This window comes from Pan troglodytes, chromosome 6 (assembly GCF_028858775.2).
Source record: "Pan troglodytes isolate AG18354 chromosome 6, NHGRI_mPanTro3-v2.0_pri, whole genome shotgun sequence".
NCBI classification, from domain to species: domain Eukaryota; kingdom Metazoa; phylum Chordata; class Mammalia; order Primates; family Hominidae; genus Pan; species Pan troglodytes.
The window spans coordinates 155,927,998-155,953,395 of record NC_072404.2 but is presented as its reverse complement, the minus strand read 5'-3'; the positions used below and the strand labels follow the sequence as shown (position 1 = coordinate 155,953,395).

Below are 25,398 nucleotides of genomic sequence, written 5' to 3'. Positions count from 1 at the left end.
GAGTCAACCTGGGGAACAGTTATTCCCATTATCTTTTCTCTCTTAACTATCATCTGCGCTTTTCAGTCTTCCAGCGTTTTCTTTATAACCAGCTAAAGTTACTTATTTCCGTCCAAAGATGAAATTTTTCTTGGCCAGTTTGAATATGGTTGCATCAGCTGTGTTTTAACAATTTTGACTTTGGGTTTTTCATTTTGTTTAAAATAGTACAATGGAGGTGATTAGGGCAAGATATTCACTTTCTACTCTTAAAAAAATAAAGTATGCTCTTTATTGTGGTCCTATCTCTTAAAAACAAAAAGGACTGTACCACGAATTTGGCAGACGCACCACCCTCTTTGAGGGAGGAAAGCCAAACCAAGGTTGAAGAAAGAAATGATTAAGGATTTAGAGGTTATGAGGGTTTCAAATTTCATGGCCAGGCTGTGTGTGCCTTAGAGAATGTATTCAGCTTATTTTCATAGGCCAATTATTTCACCTCCTTAAGAGCAAAACCAGCGGATTCAGATCCTCGGTTTAAGAAAGCGTATTTTTCTTTTTCCCTTCCTGTTTCTCTCTCTTCTTTTTTCTTTTCTCCTCTTCTCTTTCCTTCCTTTTCCCTCCTTTTCTCTCTCCCTCTCTATATGCTGTCTTCTCTTTTCTTTCTTCATTTCTTTAAAGCCCCAGGAAATTAAATGCAAGGACTTAGGCCTTCAATCCTAAAATGGAAAATGAGAAACCCTCAAATGTCAGGAAATTCCAAAGATAAGGTTCCTACAGCAACATTAACTTGGTTATATGTGTTTTATGGCATACACTTAATAGCTCTGGCAAGAATGCCTTAAGGCCGACATTTAACAAGAAAAGTTACTACTAAAGTGTGAGCACCATCCTGAATTCACATGTATCTACATACTCAAAATGTCTTAACCGGAATTCAGATTTTTAAATTTTAGTTTAACCTGGTCATGTGACAGCTTGTAGATCTTTATGAAACCAAATAACTGCAATGACCAAAATTTCAACTTTTCAGCTGATTATTTTGGCATCATATAGATTTGGCCTTTCCTTGGAGCTTTAGTGTAAGACTTTCAGAACTTCTTGAGGACATGAAACCTCAGTCATTATATGGCTGCCAGATCACACTGTGCTGTTATTGATTCCATAATTTCCATCTTCTATGGGACTGATACGGATCCCCACAGCTCTCTGGCTGGGCAGCAACCCTCGGCTCTCACAGGTTTAACAGTTAAAATTAACTTACCAGCCAAGCTGTGGTCCATCTCAGTCAGCAAGGCATCCCTGAGACAACTCGGAATTACCACGTCTAAAAACTGAATGTTTCAAGTCTTCAAAGGAGCACATTGTTTGATTAAGTTGATGTTTAGAGCAAAAGCTACTCTGGAAGCTTCTGAGAAACTTGATTTAGTAAAGCCATTTATTTCAATAGAAGTTGCATTGGAAAACAGAGAGACGGTGCTTGCTCTTCCAAGGTTGCTGTTGTCCATTACAAGAGTGATTTTCATGTCATTTCTCATTGAAAGGTGGAAATTGTTGGATATTAGCCACAATGAGGGACAGAAATAGTTTTTCCTTCTGACATTTAGGGTTTAGATCCAGGATAGAGAAAAGCAGAAACCCTAGTACACGGTGGAGGAGTTACCCGATAACAGAATGCAAGCTGAGAGCTAACGGAAGTCTCCTCCTGCCTAGCCGCCTGCCCTGAGCACCTGGTGGTAGGAAAGCCCTTCCTGAGTATGGCGAGCCATGGGGAAGAGCTGCCGTGGCCACTCAGGAGAGACAGGCAGAAAGACTCTGGCAGCTGGAGGAGGAGGATGGAAGTCAGCGCGTAACATCCTTGATTTCTAACCCAGCTGGATGATGTTTTAAATGGTCGCTAGGTGCCAGGCTAGCCAAGCTTTTTTTTTTTTTAAACAGGGTCTTGCTCTGTCTCCCAGGCCGGAGTGCAGTGGTGCAATCTCAACTCACTGCAACCTCCGCCTCCTGGGCCAAGCGATTCTCCTGCCTCCGCCTCCGGAGTAGTTGCCACCACAGGCACATGCCACCACACCCAGCTAATTTTTGTATTTTTTGTAGAGGCAGGGTTTTGCTATGTTGCCCAGGCTGGTCTTGAACTCCTGGACTCAAGCCATCTGCCTGCCTCAGCCTACCAAAGTGCTAGGATTATAGGCGTGAGCCACCACACCTGGCCTGTAGCCAAGCTTTTTTAATCCATAGATGAAAATAATCCTGGGGGAAATGGATTCAAAACAATTTACTAAAAATTAACTCAATAATACAGCTGCTTTTTTTTTTAAATCTTGAAGTAGGGATAAATTATAAACAGTAAATGTAGCACTTAAAACCAACTTTTAAAATATTCATTCACGGGGCCAGGCATGGTGGCTCATGCCTGTAATCCCAGGACTTTGGGAGGCCGAGGTGGGCAGATCACTTGAGGTCAGGAGTTTGAGACCAGCCTGGCTAACATGGGGAAACTCTGTCTCTACTAAAAACACAAAAATTAGCCAGGCATGGTGGCACACACCTGCAATTCCAGCTCCTCGGGAGGCTGAGGCAGGAGAATCACATGAATCCAGGAAGTGGAGGTTGCAATGAGCCGAAATCCTGCCACTGCATTCTAGCCTGGGCACAGAGCAAGACTCCATCTCAAAAAACAAAATGGTCCGGCAAGGTGGCTCACGCCTGTAATCCCAGCACTTTGGGAGGCTGAGGCAGGCGGATGACAAGGTCAAGAGATCGAGACCTTCCTGGCCAACATGGTGCAACCCCATCTCTACTAAAAATACAAAATTTAGCTGGGCATGGTGGCACGCACTTGTAGTCCCAGCTACTTGAGAGGCTGAGGCAGGAGAATCGCTTGAACCGGAAGGCAGAGGTTGCAGTGAGCTGAGATGCACCATTGCACTCCAGCCTGGCGACAGAGCGAAAATAAATAAATAATAAAATAAAATACTCATTCACTTATTCAACCAACAAATATTTACCGCGCACCTATCGAGTGTTAGACATAGGAATGTAATAATGAGCGAGATAGACGGAGACTCTGTCCTCACGGGATTTGCAGACCAGTAATAGTTGGAAGGACACAGCTGGTGTCGTGATCATAACTCCTGTCAGTGCTGTGAGGAATCCTGGTGCCATGGGAACATTCAGCAGGGATGTGTAGCCTATCAGGGAAACAGATGGGATCAAGAAGAAGTGACGCTCGGGCCAGCGGGAGGGTGGGGAGTGGACGTTCAGTTTGAGTGAACTAATAGGTGAAAGCCCTGAGACAGGAAAGACTGCATCATGTCAGAGGAACTGCAAGGCAGGAGTGTGGCCCGAGGGCCAGGAAGGGTCTGGGGTGAGGCCTGAAGGTCTTCTGGACCTGTACACAAGGTGTGGATTTGGGCCTATTACCTAAGGGCAATGGAAAAAAGGAACATTTTTAAGAAGGGGAGAGAGATGATCAGATTTGCATGTTTAAGGCCGGGCACGGTGGCTCACACTTGTAATCCCAACATTTTGGGAGTCTGAAGCGGGTGGATCACCTGTGGCCAGGAGTTCGAGACCAGCCTGGCCTACATGGTGAAACCTCGTTTCGGGTAAATATACAAAAAATTAGTCAGGCATGGATGGTGGGTGCCTGTAATCCCAGCTACTCGGGAGGCTGAGGCAGGAGAATCGCCTGAACCCAGGAGGCAGAGGTTGCAGTAAGCCTAGATCACAGCATTGAACCCCAGCCTGGGCAACAAGAGTGAAACTCCATCTCAGAAAAAAGAAAAAAAAAAAAAGATTTGCATGTTTAAGAGACCATCCTGTCAGCAGCCTGGAGACTGGGTGGGCACCAATGGGCAGGTGCGGCGAGGCGATGGGGAGAAACAGTGAGGTCTTGTGGTTACCCTGTGGTGTAGCTGCCTCAGGGACTGAGAGAAGTGGGTGGGTTCAAGAGATGCTTTGGAGGTAAAACTTGGGTTAACTAGTTAGACGTAGGCAGTAAGTGGGAGGGAGGCTAGGAGTCTGATTTCCAGGTTTAAGACCTAAACCTTTGGATGGCAACACTGGGCAAGGAGTTGGTTCTCATCAGAGAGGCAATAGGATTACGAGTTCAGCTTTGAGATTCTTCCGCATTGTCCAAATGGGAGGAGCTCTAAGTTAGCATTTCATTTACAAAAATATGGAGAAGTCATGAAGAACATTCAAAATACGACTCAGAGTCACAGTGTTTGGCATTGGTTGTTGAAATTTGGCTATTACATAGGTTATAACGCCCTTCAGCAAAGTTCTTTGGAACAACCAGCGCATTCTAGCATCTCTGAAACTCAGAAGCACCAAATATCTAACGATCATTTGAGGACCTGGGAAGTAAAGTGAGGCTGAGTGGAGGTTACACCTCTTCCCCAGGCTGTGGGCTCCCCAAAGGCAGGGACCTCTCGCCTTCGTATCACCCACTTTGAGCACAATGTGACTCGCATGTTTACTTATTAAACTTGCAGGCGGGATGTGGAATGAATGTTGAAAATGTTTAAATTAGAGAGAAGCCTGTTTGGATGTGGTTGTCGTTCATTAACCTTTCACAGTTTCCTTTCTCTCAAAGTTAATGTGTAAATGAAGGTACTAAAACTTTCAAGTTAAAAAAATATTTGTAGAGAACAGAATTAGGTTAGCAGTTGAAGGATTGGTGTGATCACATTTCTCCTCTTCAGGGAGCCTGATTACCTACCTGAACCTCAGAAGGGGAGGACTGATGTCCCTGACATTTATGTAGGCTGTAGAAATAATGCTAGGTGGTCCGGGCATGGTGGCTCACACCTGTAATCCCAGCACTTTGGGGGGCTGAGGTGGGTGGGTCGCTTGAGCCCAGGAGTTCAAGACCAGCCTGGCCAACATGGTGAAACCCCCCTATCTCTACAAAAAATACAAAAATTAGCCAGGCACGGTGGCAGGTGCCTGTAATCCCAGCTACACAGGAGGCTGAGGCAGGAGAATTGCTTGAACCCTGGAGGCGGAGGTTGCAGTGAGCTGAGATCGCCCCACTGCCTTCCGGCCTGGGCGACAGAGCCAGACTCTGTCTCAAAAAAAGAAAAAAAAAAAAGGGCAGGGCACGGATCACCTGAGGTCAGGAGTTCAAGACCAGCTTGCCCAACATGGCAAAACCCTGTCTCTACTAAAAACGAAAAATTAGCTGGGCGTGGTGGCTCTCACCTGTAATCCCAGCACTTTGGGAGGCTGAGGTGGGCAGATCACAACGTCAGGAGATCAAAACCATCCTGGCTAACACAGTGAAACCTGGTCTCTACTAAAAATAAAATTTAAAAAAATAGCTGGGCATGGTGGCAGGCGCCTGTAGTCCCAGCTACTCCAGAGCCTGAGGCAGGAGAATGGTGTGAACCGAGGAGGTGGAGCTTTCAGTGAGCCAAGATCGCACCACTGCACTCCAATCTGGGCGACAGAGCGAGACTCCGTCTCAAAAAATAAAAATAAAAATTAGCCAGACGGGGTGGCAGGCGCCTGTAATCTCAGCTACTCGGGAGGCTGAGGCAGGAGAATTGCTTGAACCCAGGGGGCAGAGGCTGCAGCGAGCCGAGATTGCACCTGGGTGACAAGAGCCTGGGCGTCAAGAGCGAAACTCCCTCAAAAAAAAAAAAAAAAGAAGAAAAGAAGGGGAGGGGAGGGGAGAGGAGGGAGAGGGGAAGGGGAGGGGAGGGGAGAGGATGGAGAGGGGAAGGGGAGGGGAGGGGAGAGGAGGGAGAGGGGAAGGGGAGGGGAGGGGAGAGGATGGAGAGGGGAAGGGGAGGGGAGGGGAGAGGAGGGAGAGGGGAAGGGGAGGGGAGGGGAGAGGAGGGAGAGGGGAGGGGGAGGGGAGGGGAGAGGAGGGAGAGGGGAGGGGGAGGGGAGGGGAGTAGGGAGGGGGGAGGGGAGGGGAGGGAAGGGAAGGGAGGAGAAAGAGAGAGGAAGAAAAAGACAGAAAGAAAGAAAGAAGGAAGGAAGGAAAGGGAAGGGAAGGAAGGAAAGAAGGAAGAGGAGGGAGGGAGGGAAAGAAAGAGAAGGAAAAGAAAGAAAGAAAGAAAAGAAAGAAAGGAAGGAAGGAAGGAAAGAAAAGGAGGGAGGGAAAGAGAAAGAGAGAGAGAGAAAGGAAAGGAGAGAGAGAAAGAAGGAAGGAAAGAAAGAAAGAAAGAGAAAGAAAGAAAGGAAGGAAGGAAGGGAGGGAAAGTAAAGAACTGCTAGGAAGAGCTAACTTTCTAAATGCTTTGGCCTGTGTTACCAACACATGACAATGATAGATCAAATGTTATAATCGGAATCCTACTTTCCTACTAGTTCTAGAAACTGGGCATGGAAAGATTTCTGGCTTCTCCTTGATCTTGTATGGACTGTACCTCATGTTAATTTGTTTGCCTTTCAGACTTCCTGCATAGGAATTAGTCACCTGAAAACTAACCCTTTAATACAGGAAATAGAGCTGCTATTTGAGAAACCTTTTGATGAATCGTTTTGCAAATTAGTTTTGCAACGTGAATAACCATCTTTTATTTTGAAACAGGGTCTCACTGTGTCTCAAAATGAGTGAGAGTGCAGTGGCTGGAATGCAGTGGCTTGATCTTGGCTCACTGCATCCTCCGACTCCCTGGCTCAAGGGATCCTCCCACCTCAGCCTCCCAAGTAACTGGGGCTATAAGTGTGCCCCACCACACCCAGCTAATTTTTGTATCTTTTATAGAGACAGGGTCTTGCTCTGTTGCCCAGCTGGTCTGAAACTCCTGAGCTCAAGCAGTCCACCTGCTTCGGCCTCCCAAAGTGCTAGGATTATACGTGTGAGCTACCGCGCCCACCCCCATCTTCATTTTTTTAAAGGGAGTTTTTAATTGTTTTCAAATTGGACTTTTCTAATGCTGTTTAGACTAGTGACCTTTTATGTGTCAGAAATCAAATGCAAAGCATGGCTGACCTTTTTTTTTATTATTATTATTATTCCCCAGAAACAAGATCTCACTCTGTCACCCAGGCTGGAGTGCAAGTGGCATGATCTCAGCTCACTGCAACCTGTGCCTCCTAGGCTCAAGGGATCCTCCCACTTCAGCCTTCCAAGTAGTTGGGACTTCAGGCACATGCCACCGTGCCCAGCTAATTTTTGTAATTGTTAGTTTTTGTAGAGATGGGATCTTACTTTGTTGCCCAGGCTGGCCTTGAACTCCTGGCCTCAAGAAATCCTCCTGCCTCAGCCTCCCAAAGTGCTGGGATTACAGGCATGAGCCACTGTGTCTGGCCTGAACTCTTATATTAGCATCTTGTTCTTGGAAATATAGAAGGATTATACAAAACATTCAAACTATGTCTTGAAATCCCAGGTGTCTGACAGTAGCCACTGGGATGAAAGCTAATCCCATCCCAACAAACCCCAACACATAATCTGGATTCCCACTTGCATTACATGTGCTTTATTTTTATGTATGTATGTATTTTTTGAGACAGAGTCTCTGTCGCCCAGGCTAGAGGGCAGTGGCACAATCTCAGCTCACTGCAACCTCCACCTCCCTGGTTCAAGCGATTCTCCTGCCTCAGCCTCCCAAGTAGCTGAGATTACAGGTGCACGCCACCATGCCCAGCTAATTTTTGTATTTTTAGTAGAGACAAGTTTTCACCATGTTGGCCAGGCTGGTCACGAACTCCCAACCTCAAGTGATCCGCCCACCTCGGCCTCCCAAAGTGCTGGAATTACAGACATGAGCCACCGCGCCCGGCCTGCATTACATGTGCTTTAAATAAGCGAGCCATCTGCTGAGATTTGGAGAGCCTTTAACCATACAAATATCTTTTGTTGTTAGGGCGCTTATTATGAAAACATTTTAAAGATTCAGATATTATTTCATAGGTACTTTATCATTTTGAAATTTGACCTATACAAATATTGTTTCCAATGAGATTTTAAAAAATAAAAACAGAACTATAATCCCAGACAACAGGGAGGCTGAGACAGGAGGATCACTTGAGCCCAGAAGTTTGAGACCAGCCTGGGCAGCAAAGCAAGACCTCCATTTCTACAAAAAATTAAAACTTAGCTAGCCATGGTGGCATGCAACTGCAGTCTCAGCTACTCCGGAGGCTGAGGGACAAGGATTGCCTGAGCCCAGGAATTTGAGGTGCAGTGAGCTGTGGTGGCACCACTGCACTCCAGCCTGGGCAACAGAGGGAGAACCTGTTTCTAAAAATAAATAGAGCTCTCGCCATGGCAAAGCAAGGCACAGCTACAGCCCCTTTCTCTCTCTCAGAGAAAAGGCCAAACTCAGCCAGGGTCATGTTCTGACTCTAGGCAGTCAAGGCTTTACCTGTAGGTGGTGGTTACTACCCTGGCCCTGAGAGTGGGAGAAACTGCCTGGCTTCCAGTGAAATGACCCCTTCCTGTCCCCCTTTTCCCTGTAAGGGTTCATAGCATCTCCTCATAGCATAGATTACTTACTACTTGAGGGAAACAGAGGGTCTGCCTGGGTATCGCACAGTACTGTGTAATGCAGCAATGTAATTATCACTGTGTAATGCAGTTTTGTATGGAAAATTAGTTCAGGTTCCCAACAGCAAACTGTTGAAATTCAGCCTGTTTTAGTTTGGAGCCTGTGAATGCAGCTTCCCTCCTGACATGCCTCACTTAAATAAATGCTCTCCATAATGCCTTGTGTCATTAAAAGCATCAGTCTCCAACCAGACTTCCTGGAGTCAGATCCTAATTCCACCACCTTTTCCCAATATACCTGGAGCAATTTATCTAACCCCTCTATGCCTCTGTCTTCTGATAAATAAAATGTGTATAAGAGGCCGGGCACAGTGGCTCACGCCTGTAATGTTAGCACTTTGGGAGGCTGAGGCAGGCAGATCACCTGGGGTCAGGAGTTCGAGACCAGCCTGGCCAACATGGTAAAACCTTGTCTCTACTAAAAATACAAAAATTAGCCAGACATGGTGATACATGCATGTAATCCCAGCTCCTCGGGAGGCTGAGGCAGGAGAATCGCTTGAACCCAGGAGGCAGAGGTTGCAGTGATCCAAGATCATGCCACTGCACTCCAGCTCTCAAAAAAAAAAAAAAAAAAAAAAAAGCTGAAAAAAGTGGATAAGAATAGTAATTTTGGGTTGGGCACGGTGGCTCCCACCTGTAATCCCAGCACTTTGGGAGGCCCAGGCAGGAGGCTCACTTGAGGTCAGGAGTTTGAAACCAACCTGGGCAACATGACAAAACCCCATTCTACAAAAAGGTACAAAAATTAGCAGGGCGTGTTGCTGTGTATCTATAGTATACACAGTCAGGGACTGTCTATACTGTAATAAGACAGGGACTATCTGTACTATAATAAGGACTGTTCCATATCCTTAGTCACAAGCCTTTTAGACTTGGATGAACTACATAAATGGGCTGAAACTTCGTGTCCTGATTTGTAAAATAGTATAGACAGTCCCTGTCTATACTAGTGAGCCACTGCTCCCGGCCCCCTTTTTTATTTTCTATGTCTATGTTTGTTTACAAAGTTGGGATTTTACTTTTTTACATATACTTTATTATTTTCACTTAGCATAATAGCATGAACATTCTTGCACATAAAAGCCACATCTCTTATTCATGGATTTTCACACCTTTTACAATAAAAGAAGTTGATTTCAGGCCGGGCACAGTGTATAATCCCAGCACTTTTGGAGGCCAAGACAGGCAGATCACCTGAGGTCAGGAGTTCGAGACCAGCCTGGCCAACACAGTGAAACTTTGTCTCTACTAAAAATACAAAAACTAGCCAGGCATGGTGGTGCATGCCTATAGTCCCAGCTTCTCCGGAGGCTGAGGCAGAAGAATTGCTTGAACCCAGGAAGCGCAGGTTGCAGTGAGCCAAGATGGCACCGCTGCCCTCCAGCCTGGGCAATGGAGCAAGACTTTGTCTCAAAAAATGAAATAAAATAAAAGAAGTTGATTTCAGTAACAATTTTTCTAAGAAAAAGAAAATTTGGCCGAGGGGATATATTAATATATTCTCTGAAACAGCCTAATTTGATTCAAATTCTTTGTTTTTTCCTCCCATCTGGCACATTCCAGAAAGTCCTATGAGTTTGAAGATTTACTGCAGTCTTCCTCTGAGAGCAGCAGGGTGGACTGGTACGCGCAGACTAAGCTGGGGCTGACACGCACTTTATCGGAGGAGAACGTCTATGAAGACATTCTAGGTAAGAAGCCACAGCGTCTGTGTGCGGATCTGAGTCTGTCTGGGAGAAAGGGGAGGGAGAATGGGGCTGGCTGCTGGAAACACACGTGCACACACATGTACACACACACACACTTGAAGACACCTTTGCACTCGGATGAAAGAGCAGGCAGGTGGGGTGGGAGAGTGAGCCTTGTGGGATATATGACAGACCCTAGGGCTGGAGGGGGAAGACTAGCTGGTAATGAGTGGCCAAGGAGGCAGTGTGGCAGCGTGGCATAGCGAGAAGCGTGGGGCCTGGAGTCTGAAGATCCAGAACCACATCTTGGTTCTGCTGCCTGTTGGCCGCAGGACATTGAGCCAGTGACTTCACGTCTCTGAACTGAGTTCTCCCATCTGCATAATGAGGATGAAGCTAGCTCCCTTGCGAGGTTAAGGACTGGAGAGAATGTTGTGTCAACTACCTCACATATGACAGATGCTCAGTCAACTGCAGGGATTACTGAATGAAAGAAAACACTACACAACAGAGCCTCCTTCAGAAACTGTCAGAGTGTGGCACTAACAGGGCATCAGAACACAGACTAAATGTGATTTAAGAAGTAACTTTGGCTCTAAAGCGTCCTCTGAGATTTCAGAGTGGGTCTCAGATTCAGAGTTTGGTGAGTTCAGTCATCTTTGGGGAGGTTGATGGTTTTAGTGAAGGGCGAGCTCCAACTGCTTATGGTGCGGGTGAAAGGTGGGGGAAGAAACAAGCTGATAAAAGGGAGAAACCCATATGTGTGTGCTGGTGAGGGGCAGGTAGGGTGGATATATGCAGGCATGCTGGCATGTAATCATCAATACTAGAAAAAACTTACAGAAGGAGGAAATAGAAAATTTGAGGAAGGCAGATGCTTAGCTAAGCAATTGGAATTGCATCTGTGTCCAGGCTGCTGGAGATGGGCTCCTGCCAAAGTAGCGGGATTCCCAGATCTAAAATGGGAGCGAGATCTGGACTTCTCTTAGCAGTGACTGCCCAAGAGGATGCTTTCAGTTACAAGGAACAGAAAACCCAACTAAACTAGCTTTTCCTTCCTCCATTTCTTTTCTTTCTTTCTTTTTTATTTTTTATTTTTTTGAGACAGGAGTCTCACTCTGTTACCCAGGAGTGCAACGGCACAGTCTCAACTCACTGCAGCCTCCGCCTCCCAGGTTCATGCGATTCTCCTGCCTCAGCCTCCCAAGTAGCTGGGATTATAGGCGCCCACCACCGCACTCGGTTAATTTGTGTGTGTGTGTGTGTGTGTGTGTGTGTGTGTTTTCTTTTTTAGGAGGGACGGGGTTTTCCCACATTGCCCAGGCTAGTCTCAAACTCCTGGGCTCAAGTGATCCACCCCCTTCGGCCTCCCAAAGTCCTGGGATTACAGGTGTGAGCCACCGCACCCAGCCCCCTTCCTCCATTTCTTACCTCTCAGGTTAGCTTTATTCTCAGCAGGCTTCCCAGCGTCCCCACAATGGCTGCCACCAGCTTCCTGGAATCCATATCTTCTTGGTGGAGAGAAGAGCTGGTATCCTGCAAGTCCCAGCAGAAATCCTGAGGTTCACCCTCATTAGACCAGCCAAGGTCCTTTGCTCACCTTTAGAGCCCGGGAAAGCCATGCAGTGATATCACTTAGGCTTAGAATATGAGCCCTTCCCTGAACTGATCACTGAGGCAGGGATTTGGGATACCTAGATTGGCTAAAGCGCTGAAACTGAGGATGGAGTTAATCTCCCATGGCCACAAATGAAGAGATGGAGAGGTAACCCAGTGAAATCAGGGGCTGCTGCCAACAGGAGGGGCGCATGGATGGCAAAACAGCAGATATCCCTACAAGAATGGACACAGGAGAGGCCAAGATACTGACCTCAGTGTTTTGAAAAGGGAAATGTCCTCAGTGTTCCCAGGTTCCTGACGCATTGCCTTTGAACACAGATCCGCCAATGAAGGAGAACCCTTATGAGGACATCGAGTTACATGGTCGCTGCCTGGGAAAGAAGTGTGTCTTGAATTTTCCTGCTTCTCCCACCTCTTCCATCCCTGACACGCTCACCAAGGTATGAGTCCCCTGGGAATGGTGGCAGGAGAGGGGGCCAAAGCATGGTGGCCTTGAGCACTCTGGAGTTCCGGCCAGCACTGGAATTCCAGGCCACCTCCACCTGCCCTGCCGGGCTCCTGGATTTGTACAACGCTGGCTGACTGGTCTTCCTCCCTCTAGTTCTCTTGGAGCCCCTCTGCTCAAAAAAGCTTCCTAAAATACGATTGAGATTCTGGCTCAGAAACCTCCTCAAACTGGGTAAATAAAAGATGGTACATCCGTCCCATACAACTGTTAAGAATGTCTTAACATAGAGCATACTCTTAAGATACAAGACGGAAAGGCATGATGTAGAACAGTAGTTTTAAAGTATTTTGCCATTTGTGGGTTGTTGTTGTTGATTTAATTGAGTCAGGGTGTTGTCGCTCTGTCACCCAGGCAGGAGTGCAGTGGTGCAATCACGGCGCACTGCAGCCTTGAACTCCTGGACTCAGTCAATCCTCCCACCTCAGCCTTCTAAGTACCTGGGATTACAGGCACACGCCACCAGCCCAGCTAATTTTTGTATTTTTTGTAGAGACGGGGTTTCACCATGTTGGCCATGCTAATCTTGAACTCCTAGGCTCAAGTGATCCAGCTGCCTCGGCCTCCCAAAGTGCTGGGATTACAGGCGTGAGCCACCGCACCCAGCCTGTGGGTTTTTTAATGAAAGAATATACATGCATGTAAACTCACACATGTCTATATGTGGGTTTTTTTAAATGAAATAACATGCATATATATAAAGATGAAAGAATATACGTATATGTAAACTTACACATGTATGTGTAAGAATATCTCCATCCCCAATGTTGGAGGTGAAAAAAAAATCTCTGTGCGGATACCCAAGCATGAGTAACTGAGGACCTCAGAGGAGTTGTCCTGTCTGAATGCCCAGAGGGCAGGGGGAAGGCTGACCTTCTTTTTACAGAGTATCCTTTTGAACTTTCTGGAGTTACATACCATATGCACATAGATAATGTAACCTTATTGATATAGATGGTAATTTCAACCCATTGCCTGCAGGACTAGCATTTGTAACAGATATCTTGGCACCCATTACCCCTAATCTCCCATAGTTCCTACATACAAATGCTCCCTCCATCCAGAGCCTACCAACTACCCCTCTGATGCAGGCCTGGGACATGCACACTCTCTCTAAAGGGCCATAGAGTAAATATTTGGGGCTGTGTGGGCCATATGGTCTCTGTTGTAACTACTGAGAGTGGCCACTGTAGTGTGAGGCAGTCATAGACAATGCGTAAATAAATGAGTGTGGCTGTATTTCAATCAACCTTTGTTGTTGTTGTTTTTTGTTTTTGTTTTTTGAGACGGAGTCTTGCTCTGTCTCCCAGGCTGGAGTGCAGTGGCACAGTCTCGGCTCAATGCAAGCTCCACCTCCCGGGTTCAAGCAATTCTCCTGCCTTAGCCTCCCAAGTAGCTGGGACTACAGGCATGCGCCTCCACGCCTGGCTAATTTTTGTACTTTTAGTAGAGATGGGGTTTCACCATGTTGGCCAGGCTGGTCTCAAACTCCTGACCTCAAGTGATCTGCCCGCCTTGGCCTCCCAAAGTGCTAGGATTACAGGCGTGAGCCACCGCACCTGACCTGAATGCTGAAATTTGACTTTTTTTTTTTTTTTTTTTTCCGAGACGGAGTCTTGCTCTGTCGCCCAGGCTGGAGTGCAGTGGCGCGATCTTGGCTCACTGCAAGCTCCACCTCCCAGATTTACGCCATTCTCCGGCCTCAGCCTCCTGAGTAGCTGGGACTACAGGCGCCCGCCACCACGCCTGGCTAATTTTTTGTATTTTTAGTAGAGACGGGGTTTCACCATTCACAGGATGGTCTCGATCTCCTGACCTTGTGATCTGCCCGCCTTGGCCTCCCAAAGTGCTGGGGTTGCAGGCGTGAGCCACCGTGCCCGGCGAAATTTGACTTTTATATGATTGTCACTTGTCATGAAATATTTATTTTTCCAACCATTTAAAAATGTAAAAGTTAATTCTTAAGTCATGGCTTGTACAAAAACATGGCTTGTGGGCCAGATGTGGCCCACAGGCCAAAATTTGCCAACCAGCGAGATCATTTTTAACTCTGCCCTTGGCTCTTACCGGGACCTCTCCCCATCCTCTGAGGCCCAGTTCAATCATGCGTCCTTTAAGAAGCGTCTCCAGCCATCCCAATCCCTGGGACTTCTTTCTCTCTGATTATCTGTAACACTCAGTTAAACCATTTCTTTTTTTGTTATTTTTGTTTGCTTGTTTGTTTGTTTGTTTGAGACAGAGTCTCGTACTGTCACCCAGGCTGGAGTGAAGTGGCCCGATCTCGGCTCACTGCAAGCTCCACCTCCCGGGTTCACGCCATTCTCCTGCCTCAGCCTCCCGGGTAGCTGGGACTACAGCCTCCCGAGTAGCTGGGCCACCACCATGGCCGGCTAATTTTTTATTTTTTTTTTAGTAGAGACGGGGTTTCACCGTGTTAGCCAGGATGGTCTCGATCTCCTGACCTCATGATCTACCCGCCTCAGCCTCCCAAAGTGTTGAGATTACAGGCGTGAGCCACCGTGCCCAGCCTTAATATATCTTAAAAACATCTCCCCAACTAGATTATAAATTCCTCAAGGTCGAAAGGTATATATTCTAAACCTAAGTTAAAAGAAAGAAAGAAAGAAAAATGTATATATTGTATTTCTTTGGTTTTCCTGGAAGGCCTAACAGTTCTACAATATTTAGTGGAAGAAATTAAGGAAGGCCAAGTACCAGCTGCAAAGGTCAACTTAAATCTCATGGCAAGGCTCTGTTTCCAGCCTAGGAAAAGCAGTGGTCTTCCTGTCCCAGCCCCACAGGGTCAGCATCGCTGGCAGGCGGGGCTGTCTCCACCTGAAGCCTGTCTCCTGTGCTTGATGGCCATAAAGGGATGCTGCCTGCCACCAGGCTTCTGGAAGAGGTGAGGGAACAACCTATCCCAAAGGATGGATCTTACAGACCCAGATAAATTGCTACAATACTTGCCTGCACCAGTTAACTGTCATTTCTCTTCTCATATGGAAAAGGGTGTCATCAAGAATAATCCATGGCAACTGACAATTAGCAAATGCTCTCTGCTTGCCTTGGAAATGTGTTGTTGGTGTTTTCATTAGGATAGGGATGTCTTCAACATTTAGGAAATCCTTCATTTCCCATGGCAGAGAAGCCTGACTTAGAAGAAGAAAGTAAGCTGTCACACCTGGTCTGTCCCCTCTGGGTCCTACCTAGCTCCCCACTTCATGCGGGGAGTGAACTGCCTCACCCCTGAGGAACAATGAAAAACATCTGCTCAGGCCAAGCGTGGTGGCTCCTGCCTGTAATCCTAGCACTTTGGGGGGCCAAGGCGGGTGGATCACCTGAGGTCAGGAGTTTGAGACCAGCCTGGCCAACATGGCGAAAGCCCATCTCTACTACAAATACAAAAATTAGCCATGTGTGGTGGCGGGTGCCTGTAATCCCAGCTACTCCGGAGGCAGAGGCGGGAGAATCACTTGAACCTGGGGGGGCAGAGGTTGCAGTGAGCCAAGATCATGCCACTTCACTCCAGCCTGGGTAAAAGAGTGAAACTCTGTCTCAAAAAAAAAAACATCTGCCCAAGGCAACTCTGCATTCAGGGCAGAACGCTCCTCCCTGATACCAGGAAATAAAGGCTTACCAACCCTTTTCTTCTTGTCACTGCTGGGCTGGAGAAAACCTAGAGCCTCTGCCACCAAAGCAGCTAAGCCCAGTAGGTGAGAATGTCAACAAGAACTTAATGTCCAGCTGTATCTGTATCTGTCCTGAACAAAGAGAATCCAGTTGTCCAGAGCACGTGTCTGATTGCCACGGATCCTTGCAAGCCCTCAGCGGGACACCGTGTCCATGCTCATTATTCTGCTCATCCACATCTGGGTGTCTGCTGTGTGCCCTGTTCTAGGGGACAGCTGGAGACTTCACCACTTCCTCCATTAGCTCATCAAATATTCATGGAGTATCTACCACATCTGGGCTGCATCTGGGACCCTGAAGCTTGCAGGAGCAGTCCCTCCATGTGACCTCCCCCACCAGCTGCGGAGAGATCCTCAGCCATCTTTGGGATGTTCATTTCATTAGGCCGTGGCTAGTTATTCAGGTCACTAGAATTTCCATTCGAGAGGGAAGGGCCTGTCGGATAGGCTCTCCTCAGAAAGGACCAATGTGCAGCTGGGGGCAGATGCTGCTGCTGCTGAACGCAAACTGCAAGCTCCTGAAAGGGGCTGTTTTCTTTTCTTGCTACGCATCACCCACCATTTCTTTTCTTTTCTTTTCTTTTGAGACAGAATCTTGCTCTGTCAGCCAGGCTGGAGTGCAGTGGCTCGATCTTGGCTCACTGCAACCTCCACCTCCTGGGTTCAAGTGATTCTCATGCCCCACGCTCTGACTAGCTGGGATTACAGGCACAGGCCACTGTGCCGGCTAATTTTTTGGGTATTTTTAGTAAAGACAGGGTTTCATCATGTTGGCCAGGCTGGTTTCGAACTCCTGACCTCAAGTGATCCACCCACCTCAGCCTCCCAAAGTGCTGGGATTACAAGCATGAGCCACCACACCTGGCCTATACTTTTCAATATATGTTCTTTTTAAAAATAACAAGCTGGGTGGCCGGGCACAGTGGCTCACACCTGTAATCCCAGCACTTTGGGAGGCCAAGGCGGGCAGATCACCTGAGGTCAGGAGTTCGAGATCAGCCTGGCCAACATGGTGAAACCCCGTCTCTACTAAAAATGCAAAAATTAGCCAGGTGTAGTGGCACTCGCCTGTAGTCCCAGCTACTTGGGAGGCTGAGGCAGGAGAATCTCTTGAACCTGGGAGGCGGAGGTTTCAGTGAGCTGAGATTGCGCCACTGCACTCCAGCCTGGGCAACAGAATGAGACTCCATCTCAAAAATAAATAAATAATAATAATAGTAAAATAACAGGCTGGGTGCAGTGGTCCATGCCTGTAATCCTAGCACTTTGGGAAGCCAAGGTGGGAGGATTGCTTGAGGCCAGGCATTCAAGACCAGCCTGGTCAACATAGTAAGACCCCATCTCTACAAAAAATTTAAAAATTAGATAGGCATGGTGGTGCATGCCTGTAGTCCTAACTACTCGGGAGGCTGACATGGGAGATTCACTTGAACCCAGGAGTCCAAGGCTGCAGTGAGCTATTTTTGTGCCACAGCTCTCCAGAGTGAGAGCCTGTCTCCAAAAATAAATACATGCATACATACATGCATACATACATGCATACATACATGCCTTTCTTTTTTTTCTGAAAACATTGTAATTATAAAGTTTTTCTGGTTACATGATGCAGAATAAGTGTTTCAATTACTGAAAAGTTTAATGAAGAAAAAAACTCATCCACAATTGGGGAATTTTACTTTTCTTTATGCCTCTATTTTCTAATATTTCTGTAATAGATTTACATTTTTTTTTTAGATGGAGTTTCCCTGTTGTTGCCCAGGCTGGAGTGCAGTGGCATGATCTCAGCTCACTGCAACCTCTGTCTCAGTTTCCCAAGTAGCTGGGACTATGGGCGTCCACCACCATGCCCAGCTAATTTTTTTGTATTTTTAGTAGAGACGGGGTTTCATCATTTTGGCCAGGCTGGTCTTGAACTCCTGACCTCAGGTGATCCACCCACCTTTGCCTCCCAAAGTGCTTGGATTACAGGCGTGAGCCACCTCACCTGGCCCAGATTGACATCTTGTATATGTGTATTATGTGTGTGTATTTTAAAGATCCTCTTAAAACGTGCATGTAACCCCAATACCCACTGCTAACACTTTGGTTTATTTCCTCCCGGATTTTCTCACACACATCGCGTGTGGTGTGCGTCCATGTGTTTGTGTGCATGTGTGTATACATTTTTTAAAAAGATTTGTGATCTTGGGAGGTCGAGGCAGGCGAATCAACTGAGGTCAGGAGTTTGTAACCAGCCTGGAAAACATGGCAAAACCTCGTCTCTACTGAAAATACAAAAATTAGCCGGGTGCAGTGGTGTGTGCCTGTAATCCCAGCTACTTGGGAGGCTGAGGCAGGAGAATTGCTTGAATCTGGGAGGCGGAGGTTGCAGTGAGCCGAGATCCCACCATTGCACTCCAGCCTGGGTGACAGAGAGAGACTCCGTCTCAAAAAAAAAAAAAAGATTTGTCATTATATTGTATATGCAGTTTTGATGCTTTTTTATATTGATCGTATTTTCCCATGTCATCAATTTCTTTTTTTTATTATTATTATTTTGAGACAGAGTCTCGCTCTGTCACCAGTCTGGAGTGCAGTGGCACGATCGCGGCTCACTGCAACCTCCGCCTCCGGGATTCAAGCAATTCTCCTGCCTCAGCCTCTTGAGTAGCTGGGACTACAGGCGTGTGCCACCATGCCCAGCTAATTTTTGTATTTTTAGTAGAGATGGGGTTTCACCATGTTGGCCAGATGGTCTTGATCTCTTGACCTTGTGATCCGTCCAACGTGGCCTCCCAAAGTGCTGGAATTACAGGCATGAGCCACCGCTCCAGGCCATGAGCCACCGCATCTAGCCTAATTTATTTTTAGAAACAGTTTTTATTGCCTGCACGGTATCCCATTATCTTCATAGAATGTCATTAGTCCCCATTGTTAGAATGCCCTTGTAAGCCTTTCTATTTTTATTTTATTTTATGAGACGAAGTCTCACGCTGTCGCCCAGGCTAGAGTGCAGTGGCATGATCTCAGCTCACTGCAACCTCTGCCTCCTGGGTTCAAGCGATTCTCCTGTCTCAGCCTCCTGAGTAGCGCAGGTGCCCGCCACCACACCCAGCTAATTTTTGTATTTTTAGTAGAGACGGGGTTTCGCCATGTTGGCCAGGCTGGTCTCAAACTCCTAACCTCAAGTGATCCACCCGCCTCAGCCTCCCAAAGTGCTGGGATTACAGGCGTGAGCCACTGCACCTGGCCCTTGTATGCCTTTCTCTGTATATATATTTAGAGAAGTGTCTCTTTTTTCATGCAAGAATGTGTGTACCTACAAGCACATATGAGCAAATATGTATGTTTGTGTGAATGACAGACAGCACAGGAGGTCTCCTAAGAGTAGGAATGATGTTGAGATGGGTGAGGGGGATGGGGATAGTTAATATCAAGGATCCCTGTAGTCTCCCACAGGCAGAGTCTCCTGAGGCAGTAAAGTCAGGGGCAGTAGAGGACTGGAAGGAATTGAGCCACCAGCCACCGTTCACAGACAAGAAGGGTTAATGAACCTGGGCTCGAATCCAGCTTGGCCCCCTCTGATGGGGCACACAGCTTCCTTGCCACTGCACCCCCCACCCCGCCCAGGATGTCCCCTGGCCACTCTCCTGAAACAACTGAAGAGGCTTCAGCAGGGAGGTTGGACCTCAGACCATCAGGGTTCTTGTCTCTTTTCCCTTTTGGACACTACAGATCTTTTGCTGTGCCATCATGAGTCGGAGATCTGTACAATTAGGGGTGTCTGGGAGCCTCTCAGCAGAGCTAAGCCCCTGAGGTTACTCCAGAGGGACACAATGGGATTAGGTGCCATACATGTTGGTGTAAGGTCCTCTGATCAAAAGCTAGAATCTTCTCTGGACCACAGTCTGACACATCGTTCTTAGGATCCTAGAGTGACTTCCCTTTTATGCTATAGTTCTGGGTGTGACAAGCAACTGCTGGTTCCCTGATGTTATGAATAAAGTTCTATGGAAACACAGCCAGGCGCATTCATTTACGTATTATCTACAGCTGCTTTTATACTACAAGGACATAGTTTAGTAGTTTTAACAGAGAGGATATGGCCCACAAAGCCTTAAGTACAATCTGGCTTTTTAGAAAAGGTTTGCTGGCTGGGCGCGGTGGATCATGCCTATAATCCCAGCACTTTGGGAGGCCACAGTAGGCAGATCACCTGAGGTCAGGAGTTCGAGACCAGCCTGGCCAATATGGCGAAACCCCGTCTCTACTAAAAATACAAAAATTAGCCAGGCGTGGTGGCACTCGCCTGTAATCCCAGCTACTCGGGAGGCTGAGGCAGGAGAATCACTTGAACCCACGAGGTGGAGGTTGCAGTTAGCCGAGATTGTGCCACTGCACTCCAGCCTGGGCAACAGAGCGAGACTCCATCTCAAAAAAAAAAAAAAAAAAAGTTTTCTGATCCCTAAGTCCAAGATTCATATCCTCACTTTCAAAGGCCTTCAATAGACAATTAGATGTCTTCATTGCTGTATCATCTCTTCCATCTGTTTCACTGCGCTTACTCTAAGGCTTGAAGACTCTTTTGATCTAATTTACTCTCCCTCACCACTATTGTCAGATTGTACTGTATCATTGCTAATACTCTCCCCCACAGCTAAGTCTTCCCATTCTATCAAATAAATATCTACTGAAATCCCACCCCATCATGAAAGCTCCCTGAACATTTGGTGGCTTATTTGGGGTGCCCTGGAACACATCAGGATCCCCTTTCTCCAGCAGGGTGACCACTCAGAGATGCAGCCCACACATTCTTCAGAAAGCTGTGTGTTGTGTTTCCATTCCTTCTCTGGTTTCTTTCTTCTCTGACCTTTTCATAGGTCATATCTCCTTTGAATGAACACCATCACAATCTACATCTCTAACAAAAGCAGAACCTAGGTTTTCCCAACAGTTTAACAGGAGATTCCAGTGCAATGGTAGGAGCATTTCCCTGGATTTTATTGTAGGTGGAATTTGGCCTCGAAGAAGGCTTGCCCCTCTTCCTTCTTCTTGTGCTCTTATGGTGCCCAATCCAGGTCAGCTCTTCCTCTACTGAAAGTTTATGGCACTAAGCAATTTATTGCTCCTTGGAGACCTGTGATAAAACATTGGAGCTGGCCACTTAGGAAACTAGGAGTCTTTATTTTTGGAAATCTTTTTAAAAAGAAAAGATTCTGAAGTTATTGCTACTTACTCTTTGGAACTAAGCAAATAGCGAATGGAGAAATCAATGGAGCAAAATATGCCTATTCTGTGAGAGTTTAAGATAGGATAAATGTGGCCTCATAAGTTGATAAAGAAAAGCTCTTTCATTAAATAGAACAAGGATAAGTTATTTTGGGGGAAAATGGTTTAGATGAACATATCACAAAATAAATTACCGATGGAATAATAAATAAAATGTGTACAAAACCAAGAAAATCTGGAAGAAAATGGAATTGAATATTTATTGAACATCTAAAAGGAGATAGTTTTTTTAGGCAAAGAAAGAAGAGATTAAATGAATTACAAAAGAAAAGATTAACACATTTTCATATAAAAAGTTATTATAACTAAAATAAAAATACAAGTAAATCACATGGGAAAAGCACACTTACAGCAAACCTGACAAATAGTTAATATCTGTTCTATGTAGAGCTCATTGAAAATAGTAAAAACATTAGAATCCTAAAAGATAAACAAAGAACATAAAAAATACACTAAAGAAAAATACAGTTGGCGCATTGAAGTATGAAAAAATGTCAATGATGTAAAAGTCTTGCTCTGTTGCCTAGGTGGGGGTGCAGTTGTGTGATCTCGGCTCACTGCAACCTCTGCCTCCTGGCTTCAAGCAATTATCCTGTCTCAGCCTCCCGAGTAGCTGAGACTACAGGTGCATGCCACCACGTCAGGCTAATTTTTGTATTTTTAATAGAGACTGGGGTTTCACCATATTGGTTAGGCTGGTCTCGAACTCCTGACCTCAGGTGATCCACCCACCTCAGCCTCCCAAAGTGCTGGGGTTATAGGCGTGAGCCACTGTGCCCGGCAAGTACATTAAGATTTTTTAAATAATTGCATGGTATTCCACTGTGTGGGTATATCATAATTTGTTTGACCAGCCCCTCTATTGATGGATATCTAGGTTATTTCCAGTATTTTGTGATTACAAACCATGTGGCAATGTACAATATCCTTTGCACACTATGTTTCCTTGTAAAAAATAACATTGCACAAATAAGAGTATATCAGCAGAGTAAATTCCTAGAGGTGGAATTGCGGGGTCTGAAGCTATATGCATCATAATTTTGTTAGCTCACACTAGACTGCCCTCCGTAGAGCTGTGCCAAGTGATGCTCCCACCAACCCTGTATGACAGTGTGGGAGTGACTTTTCTCCCTCACTTTCACCAACAGAGTGAGCTATCAAATTTTCTTATCTCTGAGCAAAAAAATGTTTCTTTAATGGAGCTTTAATTTTCTTTTCTCTTGGGAATGAAGCTAAGAATCTTTTTATATATCTAAGAATCATTGTATTTCTTTTTCTCTAAATTTTCCATTATTTTGCCTGCTTTTCTTTTGAGTCGTTAGTCTTTTTCTCATTAATTTGTAGCGTATTTTAGGAAAATGAGTTAATTTCTGTGAGTTATCTTCTATGGGTTCTAAATTTTTTTAGCAAGTATTTTGTTTGCCTTTTGACTTTGTTTTTTGTTTTGTTTTGAGACAGTCTCACTCCATCACCCAGGCTGGAGTGCAGTGGCGTGATCTCAGCTCACTGCAACATCCGCCTCCAGGGTTCAGGCGATTCTCCTGCCTCAGCCTCCCGAGTAGCTGGGATTACAGGCACCCGCCACCACGCCTGGCTAATTTTTTTGTATTTTTAGTAGAGACGGGGTTTCACCATGTTGGCCAGGCTGGTCTCAAACTCCTGACCTCAAGTGATCCTCCTCAGCCTCCCAAAGTGCTGGGATTATGGCATGAGCAACCACATCTGGCCAGCATTTTGACTTTGAAGAGGCCTGTTTTAGAAATAAGATATTGAGGGCCAAAGAAACACAATTCCTTGTATAAAAGGCACTCAGCAATCCTGCAGCAAGGCCAAAGTGAGGCTTAGGCCTTGTAACCCCTAGTCCATGTGTCTTGGGTTGTCAGAAAGCCTCAGCTGTAACGTCTTGGGATTGAGGCAGGTGACCTCGCACTTGTCTAAAAAGAGAAACCGGGCCAGGTGCGGTGGCTCATGCCTGTAATCCTAGCACTTTGGGAGGCTGAGGCAGGCGGATTGCCTGAGCTTAAGAGTTCGAGACCAGCCTGGGCAACACGGTGAAACCTCGTCTCTACTAAAATACGAAAAATTAGCTGGGCGTGGCAGTGTGTGCTTGCAGTCCCAGCTACTCGAGAGGCTCAGGGAGGAGACTTGCTTGAACCCAGGAGGCGGAGGTCGCAGTGAGCAGAGATCGCGCCACTGCACTCCAGCCGGGGTGACAGAGTAAGATTCCATCTCAAAAAAAAGAAACTGGATTAGATTTACATCGCTCATCACACACAGTTTTGGTAATTGGATGATACGTATTCATTGAACACTTACTGGCATAACCAAACTCCACCTAACCTGGGAACATAGACCAGTTCCTCTTCTCAATTTCATTGTCTCGTCCCTGGCACCACCAGTTATCCCCCGGTCAGTCTCCTTTGAATTCATTTACTCTTCTTTTCTCCTTTTCCCTCACAGCAGTCATTGTCCAAACCTGCTTTTTTCCGACAAAATTCAGAGAGGAGGAACTTCAAGCTGCTGGACACTAGGAAGCTGAGTCGGGATGGAACTGGGTCCCCTTCCAAAATCAGCCCTCCCTCCACTCCCAGCAGCCCTGATGACATTTTCTTTAACCTTGGAGACCCACAGAATGGCAGGAAGAAGAGAAAGATACCTAAGGTAATGGTGGCAACAAGCTTCTTGCTCAGGTATGCATGACCCCTTCTCTGTGAAAGAAGACTGCAGAGGGGTCTGGGTGGAGAATACATCACTGGCCCCTCTCCCACCTGTGTTGCTGCAGGCCAGGGGGACACAGTGAAGCCAGCAGGCTGGAATATCCGGACCTTCGTCCTGATCATTTTTGTGGTCCTGTGGTCTTCCTCTTAGCCACTCTTCTCCCAATCTTAGCTGCTTGTCTAATCCCAGACAAGGTTTTAATGCCTATCCTCAAAAAGCCACAGCTCCTTCCTTCACCGCCACAAAAAACAGAACTCCATCCATCATGCTCTGACCTGAGACGGTCGACACCCGCTGCAGAGGCAGGTCCCAGTCTGTGCTCTGAGACAGCCTTGTCAACAATACCTCTTGTGGCTCTTTGCAGCCAAAAAGGTAAAATATTCCCAGGGGCTTGGAAATATACATCTTTATGCATCCGTTGTTGGTTACATTTCCTTTTGCTCAATTTCAGTGCTGCAGTTCTGGTCTCTCTTCATTGACCAATTTGGTACTGTAGGGTAGGCAGAATTTCTCCTCTACCCTCTTAGGGTCTCCAGCTGAGCCTTAGATTTAAACTGACGTAAAACAGATTAACAGGAGAAATGCATACTCATTTTATTTACAAGTACGTGGGAGCCCTCAAAAGAAAAATGTAAGACCCAAAGAAGTGACTGGGCCTATGTGCTTATATACTAGGCTGAAGAAAGAGCGGCAATTGTGGAAAAGTAACCAGGAAGATAGGGGTTAAACAAGGTTTGTTTGATTAGATTTCTCTTGGCCTCAACTCCCCATCGCTGCTGATAATGTTTCTTTCCTCCTGTTATAAGGAGGGCCTCTTTTACATGGAGTTTCATCTCCTGTTTTAAGAAGAAAAGGGAAGGTCAGAGCGCCCTTCGTGCACCTGCTGTTTTTCAAGTGTCTTTAGTTAAAAACAACTAATATGCCAAAGTGGCATATTTTGGGGAGTTACGTCCTGAACTCCTTCAAGATCAACTTCTTTTTTTTTTTTTTTTGACAGAGTTTCACTCTGTTGCCCAAGCTGGAGTACAGTGGTGTGATCTCGGCTTACTGCAACTTCCATCTCCTGGGTTCAAGCGATTCTCCTGCCTCAGCCTCCCGAGTAGCTGGGACTACAGTCACCACGCCCAGCTAATTTTTGTATTATTAGTAGAGACGGGGTTTCACCATATTGACCAGGCTGGTCTCGAGCTGCTGACCGCGTGATCCGCCTGCCTCAGCCTCCCAAAGTGCTGGGATTACAGGCATGAGCCACCGTGCCCAGCCAGGAACTTGGAGAGCAGGGATTCTTAATTTCAGAGTTCATGGATGGGCTTTAGGGGGTCATGAAACCCATAAAAATGTAAAACTTTATGCAGATAAGTTTCCGTGTGGGACACTGTCTGTAGCTTTCAAGGGACTTCTCTGAGTGACCCATTG

The 25,398-nt window shown here is 46.4% G+C and overlaps 1 protein-coding gene across 7 annotated transcripts in view; it reads left to right on the top strand.

Moving 5' to 3' along the window:
• Window positions 1–25,398, top strand: part of DENND2A (DENN domain containing 2A) — a 123,971-nt gene that overhangs the window by 43,165 nt on the left and 55,408 nt on the right. For 6 of the 7 annotated variants that reach the window (XM_016945472.4, XM_016945469.4, XM_016945471.4 and 3 more), the window contains 3 exons: window positions 10,058–10,185; window positions 12,121–12,242; window positions 23,725–23,925. In XM_016945472.4, the coding sequence (XP_016800961.2) occupies window positions 10,058–10,185; window positions 12,121–12,242; window positions 23,725–23,925 (451 nt within the window). The remainder of the gene's footprint in view (window positions 1–10,057; window positions 10,186–12,120; window positions 12,243–23,724; window positions 23,926–25,398) is intronic. The other variant, XM_016945474.4, reaches the window with a different exon arrangement.